Source organism: Podospora pseudopauciseta (assembly GCF_035222475.1).
Source record: "Podospora pseudopauciseta strain CBS 411.78 chromosome 7 map unlocalized CBS411.78m_7.2, whole genome shotgun sequence".
Taxonomy (NCBI): domain Eukaryota; kingdom Fungi; phylum Ascomycota; class Sordariomycetes; order Sordariales; family Podosporaceae; genus Podospora; species Podospora pseudopauciseta.
Genome location: NW_026946668.1, coordinates 437,857 through 453,882, shown reverse-complemented (window position 1 = coordinate 453,882; position 16,026 = coordinate 437,857). Strand labels below are relative to the sequence as shown.

General features: G+C 52.2%; 6 protein-coding genes across 6 annotated transcripts; 5 read left to right on the top strand and 1 right to left on the bottom strand.

The window, feature by feature from the left end:
- Nucleotides 1–477: 477 nt before the first annotated feature.
- Nucleotides 478–3,183, top strand: QC763_704210 (uncharacterized protein). The gene is made up of 2 exons (XM_062915420.1): nt 478–1,961; nt 2,015–3,183. The coding sequence occupies exons 1-2, from the start codon at nt 756–758 to the stop codon at nt 2,612–2,614; spliced, it is 1,806 nt and encodes a 601-aa protein (XP_062761187.1). The 5' UTR covers nt 478–755; the 3' UTR covers nt 2,615–3,183.
- A 1,625-nt stretch (nt 3,184–4,808) lies between these two features.
- On the top strand, nt 4,809–6,719 carry QC763_704230 (uncharacterized protein). The gene is made up of 2 exons (XM_062915421.1): nt 4,809–5,773; nt 5,833–6,719. The coding sequence occupies exons 1-2, from the start codon at nt 4,941–4,943 to the stop codon at nt 6,035–6,037; spliced, it is 1,038 nt and encodes a 345-aa protein (XP_062761186.1). The 5' UTR covers nt 4,809–4,940; the 3' UTR covers nt 6,038–6,719.
- A 358-nt stretch (nt 6,720–7,077) lies between these two features.
- On the top strand, nt 7,078–9,961 carry cat1 (catalase 1). Its single transcript, XM_062915422.1, has 3 exons — nt 7,078–7,675; nt 7,729–8,157; nt 8,220–9,961. Exons 1-3 carry the CDS (start codon nt 7,448–7,450, stop codon nt 9,771–9,773), a joined length of 2,211 nt encoding a protein of 736 aa, XP_062761185.1. The 5' UTR covers nt 7,078–7,447; the 3' UTR covers nt 9,774–9,961.
- A 176-nt stretch (nt 9,962–10,137) lies between these two features.
- Nucleotides 10,138–12,470, top strand: QC763_704250 (uncharacterized protein; the record flags this gene model as incomplete). The annotated part of the gene is made up of 6 exons (XM_062915423.1): nt 10,138–10,459; nt 10,516–10,548; nt 10,607–10,851; nt 10,909–11,041; nt 11,114–12,309; nt 12,387–12,470. The coding sequence occupies 6 exons, from the start codon at nt 10,138–10,140 to the stop codon at nt 12,468–12,470; spliced, it is 2,013 nt and encodes a 670-aa protein (XP_062761184.1).
- A 77-nt stretch (nt 12,471–12,547) lies between these two features.
- Nucleotides 12,548–15,002, top strand: QC763_704260 (uncharacterized protein). The gene is made up of 2 exons (XM_062915424.1): nt 12,548–13,089; nt 13,147–15,002. The coding sequence occupies exons 1-2, from the start codon at nt 12,873–12,875 to the stop codon at nt 14,421–14,423; spliced, it is 1,494 nt and encodes a 497-aa protein (XP_062761183.1). The 5' UTR covers nt 12,548–12,872; the 3' UTR covers nt 14,424–15,002.
- Nucleotides 14,853–15,294, bottom strand: QC763_704265 (uncharacterized protein; the record flags this gene model as incomplete). The annotated part of the gene is made up of 2 exons (XM_062915425.1): nt 14,853–14,973; nt 15,065–15,294. 2 exons carry the CDS (start codon nt 15,292–15,294, stop codon nt 14,853–14,855), a joined length of 351 nt encoding a protein of 116 aa, XP_062761182.1.
- Nucleotides 15,295–16,026: the final 732 nt, after the last annotated feature.

The window sequence follows — 16,026 nt, the reverse complement described above, 5'->3', positions numbered from 1 at the left end:
ATGGGAAAGCGTGGTGAAAAGCATCGGGGACGGATTAAAAGCCTACTAGATTACACCCGTCTCCGTTTGGTATGCCTTGACTTTTGAGCAACACACAAAGCCACAGTGTGAGGCCATCCAGCCCATCGAAGATTCCAAAAAGGAAATTGGAAATTGGACACTGTTGTGGCTTGAACCCTGAGGAAAAACATCATTCTCGTTGATGGGTGAAGATCTCAGCTTCCAAGCTTCCGGGTTTCCTTTCTGGGGAGAGATGAACAACATCAAAGCTTCCATGTATCATCCTCCGCCAAGAAAGCGATCCTTGTTGCTAAAAGCTTGTCAAGCTTGCCTCAACACCTTAATTATGAATTCTCGTGAGTTTGTGAATGTTGTGAAGACAGTTTTTCAGGCTGAAAACAGCAATTATGGACTATCATCCCTAAATGATGTAGCGACACGGGTTGATGCGGATCCTTGTGGGGATTCTGTGGGGTATTCGTCAACGACGCCTTGCCAACGATTGGCTATGGAAAAAAGTCTTTTTGATCCAGCCATTTGTTTTCTGCCACGGCCTTGGAAGTGTGGATTTGATCATCACCGTCCCGACCCCTCCTTTTCCAAGGGTGGGTTGTCATGGATGTCCACGTGGAAGTCTGGGCATCTCACCGCCACAAAGATTTGAACATGCTTGAAAACACCGCCGGCGACGCGTTGGCTGACGCTCCCAAGTTCTGGGCAACTCTCTCGGCACACGGAAGCGACGGCACACAGCCATGTTTTATTACGATACCGACGCCCTTGAAAGCGACATCCTGGTGCACGAAGGCGCGCCAAAGCTTACCTACCACGAGTATGCTGCCTTCACCAGACCACGCATCCAGCAGTTCCAACCAACCTCGGCGGGGTCTTCTGCCGGCGAGGTGAGCCGGTGTGCCTTGTCCGAGGACTGGGAGGGGCGTGGAATGTTTGAGCTTGCTCTGCGACAAAACCATGCTGTGGACCGAGATGGCGAGTTTGTGCTCCAGGGCGACCACGTACATCCAGCACTTCGAGGCCGTGTGAGGCAGGTGATAGCACGGCGCAGCCTGAACTATAGCTCCGATGAAAAGGGCGCGCTCGACGGTCTGAACCTCACACGTGCTGACTACGAAGCCCTCAAACTACACCCGTCGACAATCCAATATCTCCGCCGGACCACGACCGAGTCCACTTTTTGGGATCAGCGTCACGAGAAGCTTAGCATCATCCTCTGCTTCTCCACAGAGCCGCGGCCAGCCTACGACTTTATGTCTTTCACATACAGCATCCCCGACCGAACGGCGACAATGCTCTTGCGCCAGTCCTATGACCCGCACATTCATGATGTGGATGACTTGGAGCAGTATGGCGAACGAATGCAGGCCTGCAAACCCCATTGGGCCCACCCATTGGTCACGCCCGTTGTTTTGCTCCAGATGCAGTTTTTGCTCTCTGAGCGCGCCGTGGCTGAGAATGAGAAGGACATCTCCAAGGTGGAGCAAGATGTTGAACGCATGGCTGGGTTCGAAACGATCGACTCCCGCCCAAAGAGCCGGTCGAATTCGACCAGTTCAGGTGCAACTGGCGGGTACAGTCATCCAAAGCGGCCCACTGAGCTTATGAAGAACGCACACGACGCCTTCAAGAGGTCTATCAAGCTGCTGGACACAATCACCTGGATGGATAGGGCAGTTGGTGTTATTTTGCGGGCAGGTGACGAGCTAGAAGAAGTGAGGTACGAGAGTGAGAATGACATTGACAGCCCCGACCTTCAGGGCGCTTTGATCTCGGCATCTGGACGGACGGTAACAGGTCTTGCTCGTGCCCGCATCATTGAGGATCCAATGTCAGCCCATTGGCATGAGATCAGGCAGTACCTCGAGAGTCTACAGCAGCTGTGCAAGAGCCTGGAAACTGAACGACACATGTTGGAAGTTCGATGCAAATCTCAGATCGATATTGTGAGTCTGCTCTGCTCTACTAGTTGACCAAACGTGCTAACGGAGCGTTTCAGATCTATGCCAAGATGCAGCAGGAAGACAATATCTTGACAGCTCGCATGGCAGTTACCTCGACTCGAGATTCCTCTTCCCTCAAAGCACTAGCTGTTATCACAGCCCTGTTCCTTCCGGGTGATTTTATCGCCAGCCTCCTTGGCATGGCCATGTTTGAAAAATGGAATGACGAGGAATACGATGGTGATAGGCTGCCCGAAACGCCAGAACGATTTTGGCTTTACTGGGCCCTTGCGCTCCCACTTACCTTTATTATCTTTATTCTCTGGCGGACGTGGTGGGTATCGCAAGATCGGTTCTTCAGACAGCATCTGTCCAAGGAGCTCAGTGAAGAGCGGTACTGGACTGAGGACAGGCGGCCTCGGAAACTGGACCACAGCTTTATCCGTGACTTTTTCACTCTCTCGGCAAGGAGAGACGAAAAGGCCGACATTCCACCACCGAGTCCGGATTTGTCTCACTCTCAGCTGGCTGCTGAGAGTAATAGCAAGACCCCATCACCCCCAGCCCCTGTTTTCAACTTGAAAAGGATTGCTTTTGCCGGGACAGACACACGAAGGAGTAAGCGCAACGCATTCCGTGGACATAGTGCGGTGTAGTTCGTCAGTGCCTACTTGAGTGTCATGTAGTTTAGGACTCGAGGTTTCATCAAAGAGGGTCCGGCCAAACCCATCCCAGGGCCCTCAAGTAGTTCACAAGATGGAGCTGCAGGGTCAAGTCTCTCCACCGCTGCAAAGTGGCTCTTTCATCGAGTCCACTAGCTTTGTCCGGCGGGTTATTCTAACAATGATGGAATACCTATCAGTCACATCAGGTGGCACCGTAGGTACATAGATTCTAATACATTACATAACGATGGTCCTCGTCGTACTTCAGCCATTGTAAACATTGTCTGTTCAGACGCAACTTCGGTCTGATAATACTTCAGCTCAGCCAAGGAGCGGCTAAGGCGCGGCGAAGTCACTAGGTTGGTTGACGGCACTTAATGAATCTGAGCAAGGTCGCTCTGAACATGGAATTACGTCTCCTGACTGCCTTTAGCCTTCTTCCACTCAAAATGATGACTGCCAGTCTCGGGCTTTCCTGGACCCTCGAACCTGAGGTTGAACATGTGAGCCCCAAAGTAATCCAGTTCGGCTTCCTCCGTCAGGCGCCTGTTAGTTAGCATGGGTTAAGATACGTATCAAAAATTGAACCTACCGAACTGGCTTGGAAGACTAGTGGAGCTTGAGTACTTGAAGTATTCTAGGCTGGCGCTCAACGCCGGCACGTGAAGGTCTGCCTCAATTGCTCGCCATACCGCTGCTTCAAGTCCCGGATAATCTCGTTGAAGCTCTTCGGTCACACTCGTGGAAGCAACTAGGTTATCATGGTCCAACTTGCCGGTCTTGTAGACGCCTTCAAGGAAATCAACAATACCATCGCTCTGAATGATGCACCCAGCCCTCCAGACCTGCAGAACATCTAGGAAGTTGATGTTCCATCCATTTTCCTGACTCGCCCTTGACAGCATGTGTAGCCCCTGAATGAAAGACATCAATAACGAGGCATACACCGCCTGCTGGACGTCCTCCTGCACGAACTTCTTCCTACCCACAATGCCGTTGATTTTGCCTGGCTGAACACCTCCGCCCAGTGCCTTTTTGATCCTTTCTCTCTTGGCTGCATCAGTCAATGCCGCACGAAAGATGCGAGACAGAGCTATCGTCGGGTGCACCACATGCAATCGAATTCCTTCCTCAGCAGCCCACGTCCCAGTCCCCTCGGAATTGTCGACGTCCTGTACGACCTTGTCATTGAAATCCCCCAGTACATGCTCACCACACTTTCCTTTCATCTTACACACTTGAGCGCCAATGTCAACCAGAAAGTTCCCTCTCAAGGGACCATTATCGTTTCATTTTCGAAAGACGTCGCCCACCTCATCGTAACTCATGCCGAGCGAGCCCCGTGATCATGACTTCCAAGCCTCAGAAAACGCCGTCATCATCCCGTGCTCGATTCCATTGTGAACCATTTTGACGTAGTGCCCAGTCCCGCCTGGCCCCAGCTTCTTCACACATGGTCTTCTCTTCCCATCCTTTGTCGCTATTTTCTCCAGGAATGGCACCACGGCGTCCAGCGCCTGATCAGCTCATCCCGGAGATATACTTGGGCCCTGCCTTGCGGACTGGTACCCTCCAGACACACCCATACCAATGTAATGCACCCCGATCCTCTTGAGCTCCTCCTGTCTGCGCTCGGTGGCGCGGTAGTGCTCATTTGAGGCATCCATGATGATATCGCCCTTCTTGAGGAACGGGGATAAGTCAGAAATGCTGGCATCTGGCTCCACACGTGGGGGATGGAAAATATGAAGACCTTGGGGGAGTCGGAAGGGAAAGCCGAACAGAGAGACTTGTGGACTTCATGATGGGTTATTTTGTCTGAGTGGTTTGTGTCGGCTGCTTGAGAGAGAAGCTTCTTGACGTTGGGGCGGTCGGGGTCGTAAAAGTGCGCGTGGATGTTGTGGTCGGCTGGGAGGAGAGACATCATGCCCCTCATGGAGCCTGTGTCTATCATGCCAATTTTGTTGACAACCATGGTGATGCTTACAAAATATCTGTCTTTGCCCGTGTCGGTGAGGTGGAGAGTTGCTCGGCATTGTCATGGGATGGCGAGAGATGAACCAAGTTTCTTTAGAGTCGGCATTTTGTGTGATGATGCTCATGATATATCTTTTTCGATGATGGCTCGACCTCTTCTTTGCATTTGTTGATCCCTTGTCGGGATTGGTTGAAGGGTGATGGTGTGGGGTGGTGTCGAGTAACGCTGACATCATCGAAGTCACGACTTTCTCGAAAGTCTCCTAAAAGGTGATTTTGTGGCCTCACTTTACCACCTCTGTTCGCCCAATATCGAAATCCCGCCCAAGTATCCAAACGGATGACGATGTCGACAACACAGGTTCCCCTCGCCTTCGCATCATGCTCCATCGGCTTGCCAAAACACACACTGCACCAAAAGATCGAAGCCATCCGCGCAGCCGGCTTTCAAGGCATAGAACTCTCCTTCCCAGACTTGCTCTCATACGCTACGCTGCACTTTGGCCGCGATGTCGCCGAGGACGATTACGATACCCTCTGTGAGGCAGCAAAGGCAGTAAAGGATCTCTGCAGCCGCCACGAACTTGTCATCATGGTCCTCCAACCCTTTGCAAACTTTGAAGGCTGGCCTGCTGGAAGCCGTGAGCGTCAGGACGCGTTTGCTCGCGCGAAAGGCTGGATCAGAATCATGGATGCCACAGGCATTGACATGCTCCAAGTTGGTTCGTCCGACTCGGCGGGCATCTCATCCTCCTTTTCGGATCTGGCAGCGGACCTCCGGGAGCTGGCCGATATGCTTGCACCACACGGCTTCAAACTTGCTTATGAGAATTGGTGCTGGGCAACACGGGCTCCCACATGGAAGGAGGTTTGGGAAATTGTCAAGATGGTTGATCGGCCTAACATTGGACTGTGTCTAGATACATTCCAGACAGCTGGTGGGGAATGGGGAGATCCAACTACAGCGTCACGTCTCATTGAAGGGGTCTCGGCTGCAGACCTCACCGTGCGGTATAAGGACAGTCTTGAAGAGCTGTCGCGCACGGTCCCGTCGGATAAGATCTATTTCCTGCAGATAAGTGACGCATACAAGATGGATGAGCCGCTGGCAGATGTGGTAGAACAAGGCCTGAGACCTAGAGGGAGATGGAGCCACGACTGGAGACCCCTGCCGTAAGTTCCGCTCCACGACTCAACACTTGGCGTGTACTGGAGCTGACTGAGAACCAAAGATATGACGGGGGATACCTCCCAATCGTGGAGTTCGCTGAAGCAGTGCTCAGAACAGGTTTTAGGGGCTGGGTCAGTGTAGAGGTGTTTGATGGCAAGTTTAAAGAAAAGTATGGTGATGACTTGATGGGCTTCGCGCACAAGGCTCAGTTGGTTACCGACCAGCTGTTGGCAACGGCACTTGCATCCGGTGATAAAACGAAATAGACACGAATAGACCGGAATTCGGCAAGGGTGGCGATTGGTTCTCCTTGGTTTGTCGGCTTTGTCGTCGCGTCCCAAGTCCCTACCGGGACGAGCGTGAAGCTTGTTTCAACCTGAACCCCACATTTCGAAGCTGGCATTCGCTATCTCACAGAGGCTCAAAAGCTAGAGTGACATCATGCCCAGTTGAGAGTGATAACAGTTTAGCTTGGCTTGCGTCCTCACCATCTCACTCTTGAGATATGGTTGAAGCGATGACGACGCCAGCCAGACAAACGCTGAAGACTTGGGGATATAAAGTCTGTCAAGACATGAACAGTTGAAGGTTCTCATCAAACACATCAACGGGCTCATCACAGAACATTCAACCTCAACCAAGTTGCCACGCACACGATTTCCATCCAAAAGATCAAGGACCAGAATTCAAAACACACATCAACGTCTACTGCCACAAGTCAACATCAGACCACCAACTGTCAGCATACTTACCTTAAGCTGCAACATTCACAAGTCAAAACACCATGTGCTTCGGTTTTGGATCTAAATCATCCCGTCGCTACGGGGGTGCCTATGGCGCAGGACCCAGACCAGTGGTAGTCCAAAACGGCTGCGGGGGAGGACATGGTTATGGCGGCGGAGGAGGGTTTGGCGGAATGATGGGGGGCGGTCGAAGAAGACATGGGCCTGTCATGATGGGTTCAGGGCCGAAGATAGGCGGGCGACATCATGGTGGTTATGGAGGGTATGGAAGACGTTGCTAAGTGAGTTGAGGGGGGCTGTATACTTCAAGGGCGTTATTTTAGAAGTTTATGTCCAGGCATGTAATAATGAACAAACGGTTAATCTCTAATGGATGTTGCCTGGACCTGAAAATGAAATTCCCTTTCGGGTGTGTTCTTGGCTTCTTGGAAGGTGGGGGCGGGGGTTCCAGGGCATCAGGGTTGTGCTTGGTTGGCCAATCAGGGCCAGACGGAGCTATTTGGGCTGCATGACATCAGAGACTCTGAAGTCGCAGCTTTTGCATCCACATTTGACCATTTGCAGCAAGTGCAACAAGCTCTGGATGAGCAATAAAGTCGGGACGATCGTGACTGGCGGGCTCATCGAGATGTTTTCAGATGGGAATGCCAGAGCATGCATCCAATCATGGCCATTGCAATCCCCCACCGGGGTGAATACCCCGCTGACACGACTGGTCCTCCGTCTTCTTTGACGTCATGGACATTGAAGTGCCAGCTGCCCCAAACCGCACCTTTATAGCAGCTTCCCCAGATGCCATTGTTTCTATCAATGGAATTCTTGTAGTATACTGATTCTCTCTTCCATCCCGAATCCTATCAGCGCTACCCAGCACCAACTCTCAGTACCCTCGCCCACCAATTGCACACACCTCCAGCTCGACCAACACGTTGTATGGCCAGTTATTTGCCCTCCATGGAGAAAGTACAGCACGCCGTTCTTGGGCCCCGAGGGGGTGACAAGGTCGCCGACCTTCAGAAGGAGACCAAGGAGATGTCAGATAAGGCCCGCCTCACAACAGACTATGGTGTCAAGCAGACCTCTGCCGATGACTGGCTCAAGATCGTCAACAACGACAAGACTGGTCCCATGCTGTTGGAAGACCCCTTTGCTCGCGAGAGAGTATGTTTTTTTATGGCTCACTTCTTGCCAACTCACAACTGACACCTGGAAAGATCCACAGGTTCGACCACGAAAGAATCCCAGAGCGCGTCGTCCATGCCCGTGGCAGCGGTGCCTTCGGCAAGTTCAAGCTCTTCGAGAGTGCCGAGGATGTCACTTTTGCTCCAATCCTTACCGACACATCGCGCGAGACGCCCATTTTTATCCGGTTTTCGACAGTGCTCGGTAGCCGTGGCAGCGCTGATACCGTTCGCGATGTGCGAGGTTTTGCGATCAAGTTCTACACACAGGAAGGAAACTGGGATATTGTCGCCAACAATATTCCCGTGTTCTTCATTCAGGACGCCATCAAGTTTCCCGATGTCATCCATGCTGGCAAACCCGAGCCACACAACGAGGTTCCCCAGGCCCAGACAGCCCATAACAACTTCTGGGATTTCCAGTACAACCACACCGAGGCGACGCACATGTTCATGTGGGCGGTAAGTTGTGACCTGATGGCTCTGTTGACGTGACTGGAGAGCTAACATGCCGGGCCCGTTAGATGAGCGACAGAGGTATTCCTCGTTCGTACCGCATGATGCAAGGATTTGGCGTCAACACTTTCACGCTCATCAACGCCAAGGGAGAGCGTCACTTTGTCAAGTTCATCTTCACCCCTGAACTCGGCGTGCACTCTCTTATTTGGGACGAGGCCCTCAAGCTTGCCGGCCAGGATCCAGACTTCCACCGCAAGGACCTGTGGGAGGCCATCGAGAACGGTGTCTTCCCCAAGTGGAAGTTCGGTATTCAGGTGATCCCTGAAGCTGATGAGCACAAGTTCGACTTCGACATCTTGGATGCTACCAAGATCTGGCCCGAGGATCTGGTACCCGTGCGTTACATTGGCGAGTTCGAGCTCAACCGCAACCCAGACGAGTTCTTCCCACAGACTGAGCAGGTTGCATTCTGCACAAGCCACATCGTCCCCGGTATTGGCTTCTCCGATGACCCTCTTCTCCAAGGCCGTAACTTCAGCTATTTCGATACACAATTGAGCCGTCTGGGTATCAACTGGCAGGAGCTTCCCATCAACCGCCCAGTATGCCCCGTCATGAACTTCAACCGCGATGGTGCTATGCGCCACACCATCACCAAAGGCACCGTCAACTACTGGCCCAACCGGTTTGAGAAGGTCAAGCCTGCTACTCACGAGGAAGGCGGGTATGTTGAATACGCTGAGAAGGTTGCCGGCATCAAGGCCCGCGCCCGCAGTGCCAAGTTCAAGGAGCATTTTGCTCAGGCGCAACTGTTCTGGAACAGTATGTCGGCGGTTGAGAAGAACCACATCATCAACGCCCTGGGATTCGAACTTGACCACTGTGAGGATCCTGTCGTGTACGAGCGCATGGTGACGCGATTGGCCGATATCGACTTGGGTCTCGCCCAGACAGTCGCCGAAATGGTTGGTGGTGAGCCCCCCAAGGAGGCCAGCCGTCCCAACCACGGCCGCAAGGCACCAGGCTTGAGCCAAACAGAGTTCCCCGGATCAAAGCCTACCATTGCGTCCCGGAGAATCGCCATCTTGGTTGCCGATGGGTACGATCAGGTCGCTTACTCAGCTGCGTACGCTGCTATCTCGGCTGGCTTGGCCATCCCATTGGTTATCGGAACCAAGAGAAGCAAGATTGTTGCCGCCGGTGGAGCTGGTAGCACCACACCTCATCATCACTTGGAAGGCTTCCGCTCCACCATGGTGGACGCCATCTTCATTCCCGGCGGTGTTGATTCCATTCGCGCTCTGTCCAAGAACGGCAGAGCTCTGCATTGGATTAGGGAGGCCTTTGGTCATCTCAAGGCTATTGGAGCCACAGGCGAAGCTGTCGACTTCGTCAACAAGGCCATCGGCCTGCCAGCTGTTAGTGTCTCGGAGAGTGCCGAGGTCCAGGACAGCTATGGTGTCGTGACTATGCGTGAGACCAAGCCAGGAAGCTTGAGTGAGGCGGTGGACATCGTCAAGGGCGGTGCTGGTTTTATGGAGAAGTTCTTCCACAACATTGCCCAGCACAGGTGCTGGGCCAGAGAGCTGGATGGCCTCCACAGCCAGGTGGCCTACTAGATTCCCCCGTTTTCCTTGTCTGCAAGAGTTTGCCAACCAAGTTGTACGATAGTAAGGAGTTTTGTGGAGTCGGTGGTGATACCTAGTGTTAATATCATGGAACTGAGTTCGCTCTTGCCTGTCGTTTCACTTCGTTGCATTAGTGACTCTACCAATAGTGGTAGTTGTTCAGGAGTATTGTGATGATGTACGCCAGTAGAGCTTGAATCCTTCACGGTCCACATGCAGCCAACGAGACAATGGATGCATTAGACACAGCAATACTAGCAACTAATTGGAGGAATGGTAATTTGGGCGTCTTACTCGCATCTTGTGTCACCTACAATCATTACGTCTCTTGCACCGACGCAGCCGTCTCTTGGCAATGAAAGAAGGTCAGGTAAGTCAAGTTCAAATCATGACCCCGCCCAAGTCCTTTGCGTTGTTCTGTCTAAATCGTGTCTTCAGCCATGTTGCTTTCGTACGGTCAGTGATGATGGCACGTAAATTCAACATCTCTCTTGTCGTGGCTGCCCTTTCCCTGATAACGAGGATCCTGCCTGTTGCAGTGGCGGTCCCAGACTCGGTGCTCAGGGCGAGGCATGTTCAAACTCCCGAAGAACTAAGAGATTCATACGACTACATAGTAGTCGGGGCTGGAACCGCTGGTCTTACAATTGCAGATCGTCTGACTGAGCTGCCAGAATGTACGCGTCGGATACTTTGCTTTATGTGTGTCAAAATGCTAATTCATTGTAAACAGACTCTGTCCTGGTGATCGAACATGGAAGGTTCTGTAGGTTGCCAACTTCATTTTCATTTACTTGTTCGGGAGTACTGACTTGCATTGGAAGGGAATCCATCCGACCCCAATGGCGACCGTCAAACTGCGCATTTGTACAATCTCACGTCTGTTCCACAAATAGGTCTAAACAACAGAACCATACCGCTGGGCATGGGCTTTGGCGTGGGCGGCAGCTCAGCTGTCAACGGTATGGCTGTGATGCGTGGCACTGTAAAGGACTATGGCATCTGGGATCAGTTGGGAAACAATGGCTCGAATTGGAGCTGGAAAGAATTGCTCCCTTACTTCAAGAAGGCACCTAGCCTCTTCACCTTCCGTCACAAGATGAGTGCCATGTACTGACGACAACAGGCAATCCATTTTGTTCCCCCGAACCCGGTACTTGCCGCGGACTTCAACATTACGTACGACGTTCAGGCTTGGGGACAGTATAATGACACCCGCCTCTACGCATCGTTCCCAGGCGGTCTTAATCCTGCGATCAGTATGTTTTTAAAGCATTGAAGGGCCTTCAACTTCATAGTAGGACAGACACTAACATGAGATTGGTGCATAGAAACAATTTACGACGGTCTCATCCAAACGCCAGGAATTCCATTCCCAGCGGACGGACACGCCGGCAACCATGGAGTGTTTTACTACCCATTATCAGTGGATCCAAAGACCCGACAGCGTTCCTATTCCAGAACTGGCCATTGGGATGGTCTGAACAGGCCAAATTATGACATTTTGACAAGCGCACGGGCTACCAAGATAGTCCTGAGTGGTAAGGAGAACGCGGCAACTGGAGTCGAGTGCATCTTGACAGACACAGAAAAGAGAGTTACTGTGAAGGCCAACAAAGAAGTTGTGATATCGACAGGAGCCATCCATACGCCTCTGCTTCTGCAACTGAGCGGAGTAGGTCCACGCATGCTCTTAAAGAAGGCCAAAATCCCTGTTAAGGTCAGCCTACCTGGGGTGGGTGCGAACTTTCAAGATCACCCAATCGGACCCCCTATTCGGTTCAACTTTACAAAACCACCCCCACCACCTACCTCAAACTCGACCCATCTCCCGCCCAGCGAAGGACAAGGTCAAGGTCTGGTGGCAGATCTTCCACTCCCCATCGCGGCACCATCTGCCTTTCCCGCCATCGCCTCTTCCCTCGCTCGCCAGGATCCAGCTTCTTTTGCAGCACCAGGCACAGACAGCTCCGTTCTCCGCGGCTACAAAGCCCAAAGCAACCTCCTCGCGGAGCAAATGCTCTCCTCGGCCCCCGGCTCCCTCTCCTTCCTCCACTGGGTAATCGGGTATGGTACCGCCCCCGGCGCCAACCCCATCAACTTTCATCCCATCTCCCGCGGTACCGTCTCGGTCGACCCCGACAACATTGATGCCCCAGACCCAGTGGTCGACTACCGCGCTTTGACCAACCCCGTCGACACTGACCTCATGATCGCCTACCTCGAGTTCTACCGCCGCTTCTTCGGTCCCGAGGGCCCATTAGCGGGATATCACGCTGTCGAGACGGCGCCGGGCGCCAAGGTGACAAGCAGGGAGGATTTGGGGGGGTATATCAGGACGAACTACATACCGCAAGCGTGGCACCCTGTTGGGACGGCGGCCAAGATGAGGAGGGAGTTGGGTGGGGTTGTGGATGATGAGCTGAGGGTGTATGGGACCAGGGGATTGAGGGTGGCGGACGCGAGTGTTATCCCGATTTTGCCGGGGGGCACGACGCAATTGACGGTTTATGTGATTGGGGAGAAGGTAGGTTTTGTGGTACTCTCATATTCACATATTTCCTCTTGCCCGGAAACTGTTTTCATGTGTTGAAACATTTATAGGCTGCCGACTTGATCAAAGAGACATGGAAAGGACAGGGCGGAAGGGGGGCTTTAGGGGGTAAGAGGGGCGATAAGAACCGATAAGAGTGATAAGTACCTTATTATAGAGGTTGAAAAAGCAGAAAAACACGCACTGCCAATCTTTTCTGTGCTGGTGTATCGACTCGAGTCCACATATCTATGGTTATGCCTCCAAAGAAATCGAGCAGATGAAGCTTCCATTCAGAATCCATAAATACTTCTTGGCCGTCCTGTCGGTCTGTTTGGTTTAGCCCCGCCGACAGAGTGGGAATCTCACCCCTGCCATCACAAGTTCTCTGCAAGCCCACAAGCGATCTCACTGTTGGTCAAAAAGAGGGGAAATTCTTGCAAAAGGATTTCTCTCACTTTGGCTTCCCCAAGTCCGAGTGTTACCGACATCCTACTGCATTCCTGTGCCAGCCACAGTTCCAGAGCATCGGGTCGTATTCTGAAGTGACGTCGAACATGACAGGGTTATTCGCCCTTTTGGGCCTGAGCCACTCTCAGTTGGCCGGTCTGGTTGGTACTCTGCTCCTCACATTGCTCTTCTGGCGGCGATACTGCTCTCCAATCAGCGATATTCCCGGCCCATTCACGGCCAGCTTCACCAGAATATGGCACGTCCTTCACATTCTCAAGGGCGACCAAAACTTAGAGCTCATCAGGCTGCATGACAAGCATGGTGGGTGTTCCGTACTACTGGCTGTAAAAAAAGCAAACAGCTGATAGATATCTGAAGGTCACTTTGTCCGTATCGCTCCGAATGAAGTCAGCATCAGCCATCCTGACGCGATCAAGAAAGTCCTCGCTTCTCCTTCTCTACACAAAGCCCCTTGGTACAAAGTGATTGCCTTCCCCGATGGGCGTTTCCAAAACCCCATGTCAGCTACTGATCCTGCCGTCAAAAACGAACTTTCTCGCCATCTCGCCCCAGCATACACCCTTCCCAACCTTCTCCGCTCCGAAGAAGCCATCGGCAACACCCTCGAGCTCCTCTTTGACTGGTTCGACAAGTTTAGCTCTTCCAAGAAGCCCATCGATCTCGACAAGTTCTTCACCTTTGCCACCTCGGACGTCATCGGCGAGGTCATCTTTTCCAAGCAGTTCGGCTTTCTGAGAGAGGGCAAAGACATCAACAACACCATCGCCAACACACACCCTCAAGCGGCCTATGTCTCCATCGCCGGGTTCTTCCGCTGGTTTCATGTGCTGTTTCTCAGCAACAGATTCATCACCTGGCTGGGAGTGACACCATGGGGGCACCTTATCGACACGGCCATGACGGCGATCAAAGAGCGGCAAGAGAATCCCAACGTGGAGAAGTTTGATGCCTTGGCGCACTGGCTCCACATGCTGGAGAAGAGCAAGGGCACGATGGAGATGCATGAGATACACTCGGCGGCGTTCAACGCTGCGGCTGCGGGGAATGAGACGGTGGCGACGGGGCTGCAGGCGTTTGTGTACTACATGATTCGACACCCCACTGCGTGGGCAAGATGCAGGCGGGAGATTGATGCTGCCAAGGCTGGGACTGTCGGTGGTAGATCAGTGTCATTTGCGGACACCCAGCGTTTGCCGTTCTTGCAAGCGTGCATCAAAGAGGCGTTGAGAGTGTTTGGTCCTGCGTCGATGGGGTTGCCGAGAGTAGTGCCGAAAGGAACCCCCTTGGTGATTGGAGACAGACGCATTCCTGGCAGCACCACCGTGTCCGTGAACGTGTGGGTGATTCACCACAGTAAGGAGATCTGGGGGGAGGATGCCAGGATGTTTAACCCTGACAGATGGCTCACTCCTGACGCGGCGAGGTTGGAGAAATACTTTGTGCCTTGGGGTTTTGGGTACGCCTCGTGTCCTGGTCAGAATCTTGCAAAGATTGAGCTCAGCAAGATATGTGCGACTTTGGTCAGGGATTATGACTTTGTGCAGGTTGACAAAGCCAAGGAGTGGAGGTGGAAAGCCTACTTTACCGTTGTTCCAAAGGACTGGCCCTGTTATGTTGGGAGGAGAGAGCGGTGAGAGACGGTGTCATGGAATATACCTTCTCTTGCTCCTTCCTAAGTATCTCTTGCTCCTTCTCATTCTTTCTCGTTCCCAGGGGTGCTCTTTCCATTGTCTGACCTGACCCACCGTCGTCCCTCCCTATTTTGGTTCTTTCTTTAGCTCTTTCCCTCCTATATGGTGTCTTCCACAAATGCTCTTTCCCTATGCACACCGTTCCTTCTTGCAACGACAACATGTGGAGCTGTTGGCTCCCTTACTCTTTTACCACTTCACCACATTTGCACATTAGCACAATAACACATCACCCCGGACCTTTCCATCACTTTTCCCCTTGCACCTCAGTATTCGGGGGCCCAATGGCCAAAGCACCATAGATGTCCATCCTCATTGGAAACGAAATTGTCTGATCACATGGTCAGTTTGCAAGTTTCCATTGGAACGTTATCAATCGAGGAAAACCTTACTCAGCTCAAGCTCACTCCAGTCTTGCTGACCAGCGGCGTTGATGCACATGCAGTTCAACCGACTGTTCTTTGGTGCTCCGTCATATTGGAGGCCGCCTTGGCTGCACATGCCACATGTAGGATGGTAACCACCCCTAGACGCTTGCATATCAGTACTGAACTAAATTCAAACAAACATGGCCATCAGCTTACATATTCCACGCGAGCAAATTCCCGTTGAGGTTGGTGATGCACTTGTTCATGTCTTGCCTTGTCCGCCTCCAACCACCACTCTTGGTTCTGCATGTGGCCACCATGTATCGGTCACCTTCCATGTACCAATCCTGGTTGCAACTTTGGAAGAAACCACCACCTTGAGCAAGAGCACCACCAATCTCGGTCAGGAGCACGGTTGTCATACCAGAGAGTGTCGAGAACTTCATGGTGAGTGTCGAGGAAGCAGTGGAAGCAGAGAGGTGATGGACTCAGTAGGCAAAGATAGTTCGGCGGCTCCCCGGGCCATTTTATGTATCACGAGTCTCAATCCTTCTGGCATTCCCGATACCCTACAGCCACGCAGCATGAGCCAAGCTGCATCACAATTGTCAACAGCCATGTCTAAGATTCACCGACTTTTCTTGGTAAACCCCAACATCAATGGGAATGATATTGGAGAGTGACATTGGAGAAACCAACAGTGATGCTGGAGGCCAGCCGACCACGCTTGATCATGCAGGGCTACTGAACTGGGTATACCAAGAGTTGACTAAATTTTGTTGGTGGCAATATCGAAAGTTATAACCATTATGGAGACCGGATGGCTAATTTCCATACGCGGTATTCAGACACCTGGTGAGTGTTGGTTGAAGGTTGCATTCACCCAACACTCCAAGGTTATCCATGGCTACTAGCAGTGCAGTTGGTGACAGGACGGAAGGATCTTTAGCACACCATCATGTCACATGAAAGTGCTGAAGAAAAAAAATGTTGCTCGTCTGAGTATACAGTAGGGTGTTTCGTGTGACCCTGGAGGTTTGGAGTAGCATCGTGTCTTGGTTTCATGTTGTTGGCTGCTGCTAGTATGATGGATACGTACCTTACCTTACCTACCCAGGTACAATAACATGCACAAAGTTGGACAATAATCATAACAGAGCCCCCAGGTGCAGTATAGT

Excerpts from the sequence above, each read along its gene's own strand:
- QC763_704230 (XM_062915421.1), top strand. The coding sequence starts at position 4,941 with ATGACGATGTCGACAACACAGGTTCCCCTCGCCTTCGCATCATGCTCC. Across the intron at positions 5,774-5,832 it reads CACGACTGGAGACCCCTGCC|ATATGACGGGGGATACCTCC; the intron begins GTAAGTTCCGCT and ends TGAGAACCAAAG.
- QC763_704260 (XM_062915424.1), top strand. The coding sequence starts at position 12,873 with ATGACAGGGTTATTCGCCCTTTTGGGCCTGAGCCACTCTCAGTTGGCC. Across the intron at positions 13,090-13,146 it reads CAGGCTGCATGACAAGCATG|GTCACTTTGTCCGTATCGCT; the intron begins GTGGGTGTTCCG and ends AGATATCTGAAG.
- cat1 (XM_062915422.1), top strand. The coding sequence starts at position 7,448 with ATGGCCAGTTATTTGCCCTCCATGGAGAAAGTACAGCACGCCGTTCTT. Across the intron at positions 7,676-7,728 it reads ACCCCTTTGCTCGCGAGAGA|ATCCACAGGTTCGACCACGA; the intron begins GTATGTTTTTTT and ends ACACCTGGAAAG. Across the intron at positions 8,158-8,219 it reads CGCACATGTTCATGTGGGCG|ATGAGCGACAGAGGTATTCC; the intron begins GTAAGTTGTGAC and ends CGGGCCCGTTAG.
- QC763_704210 (XM_062915420.1), top strand. The coding sequence starts at position 756 with ATGTTTTATTACGATACCGACGCCCTTGAAAGCGACATCCTGGTGCAC. Across the intron at positions 1,962-2,014 it reads GCAAATCTCAGATCGATATT|ATCTATGCCAAGATGCAGCA; the intron begins GTGAGTCTGCTC and ends GGAGCGTTTCAG.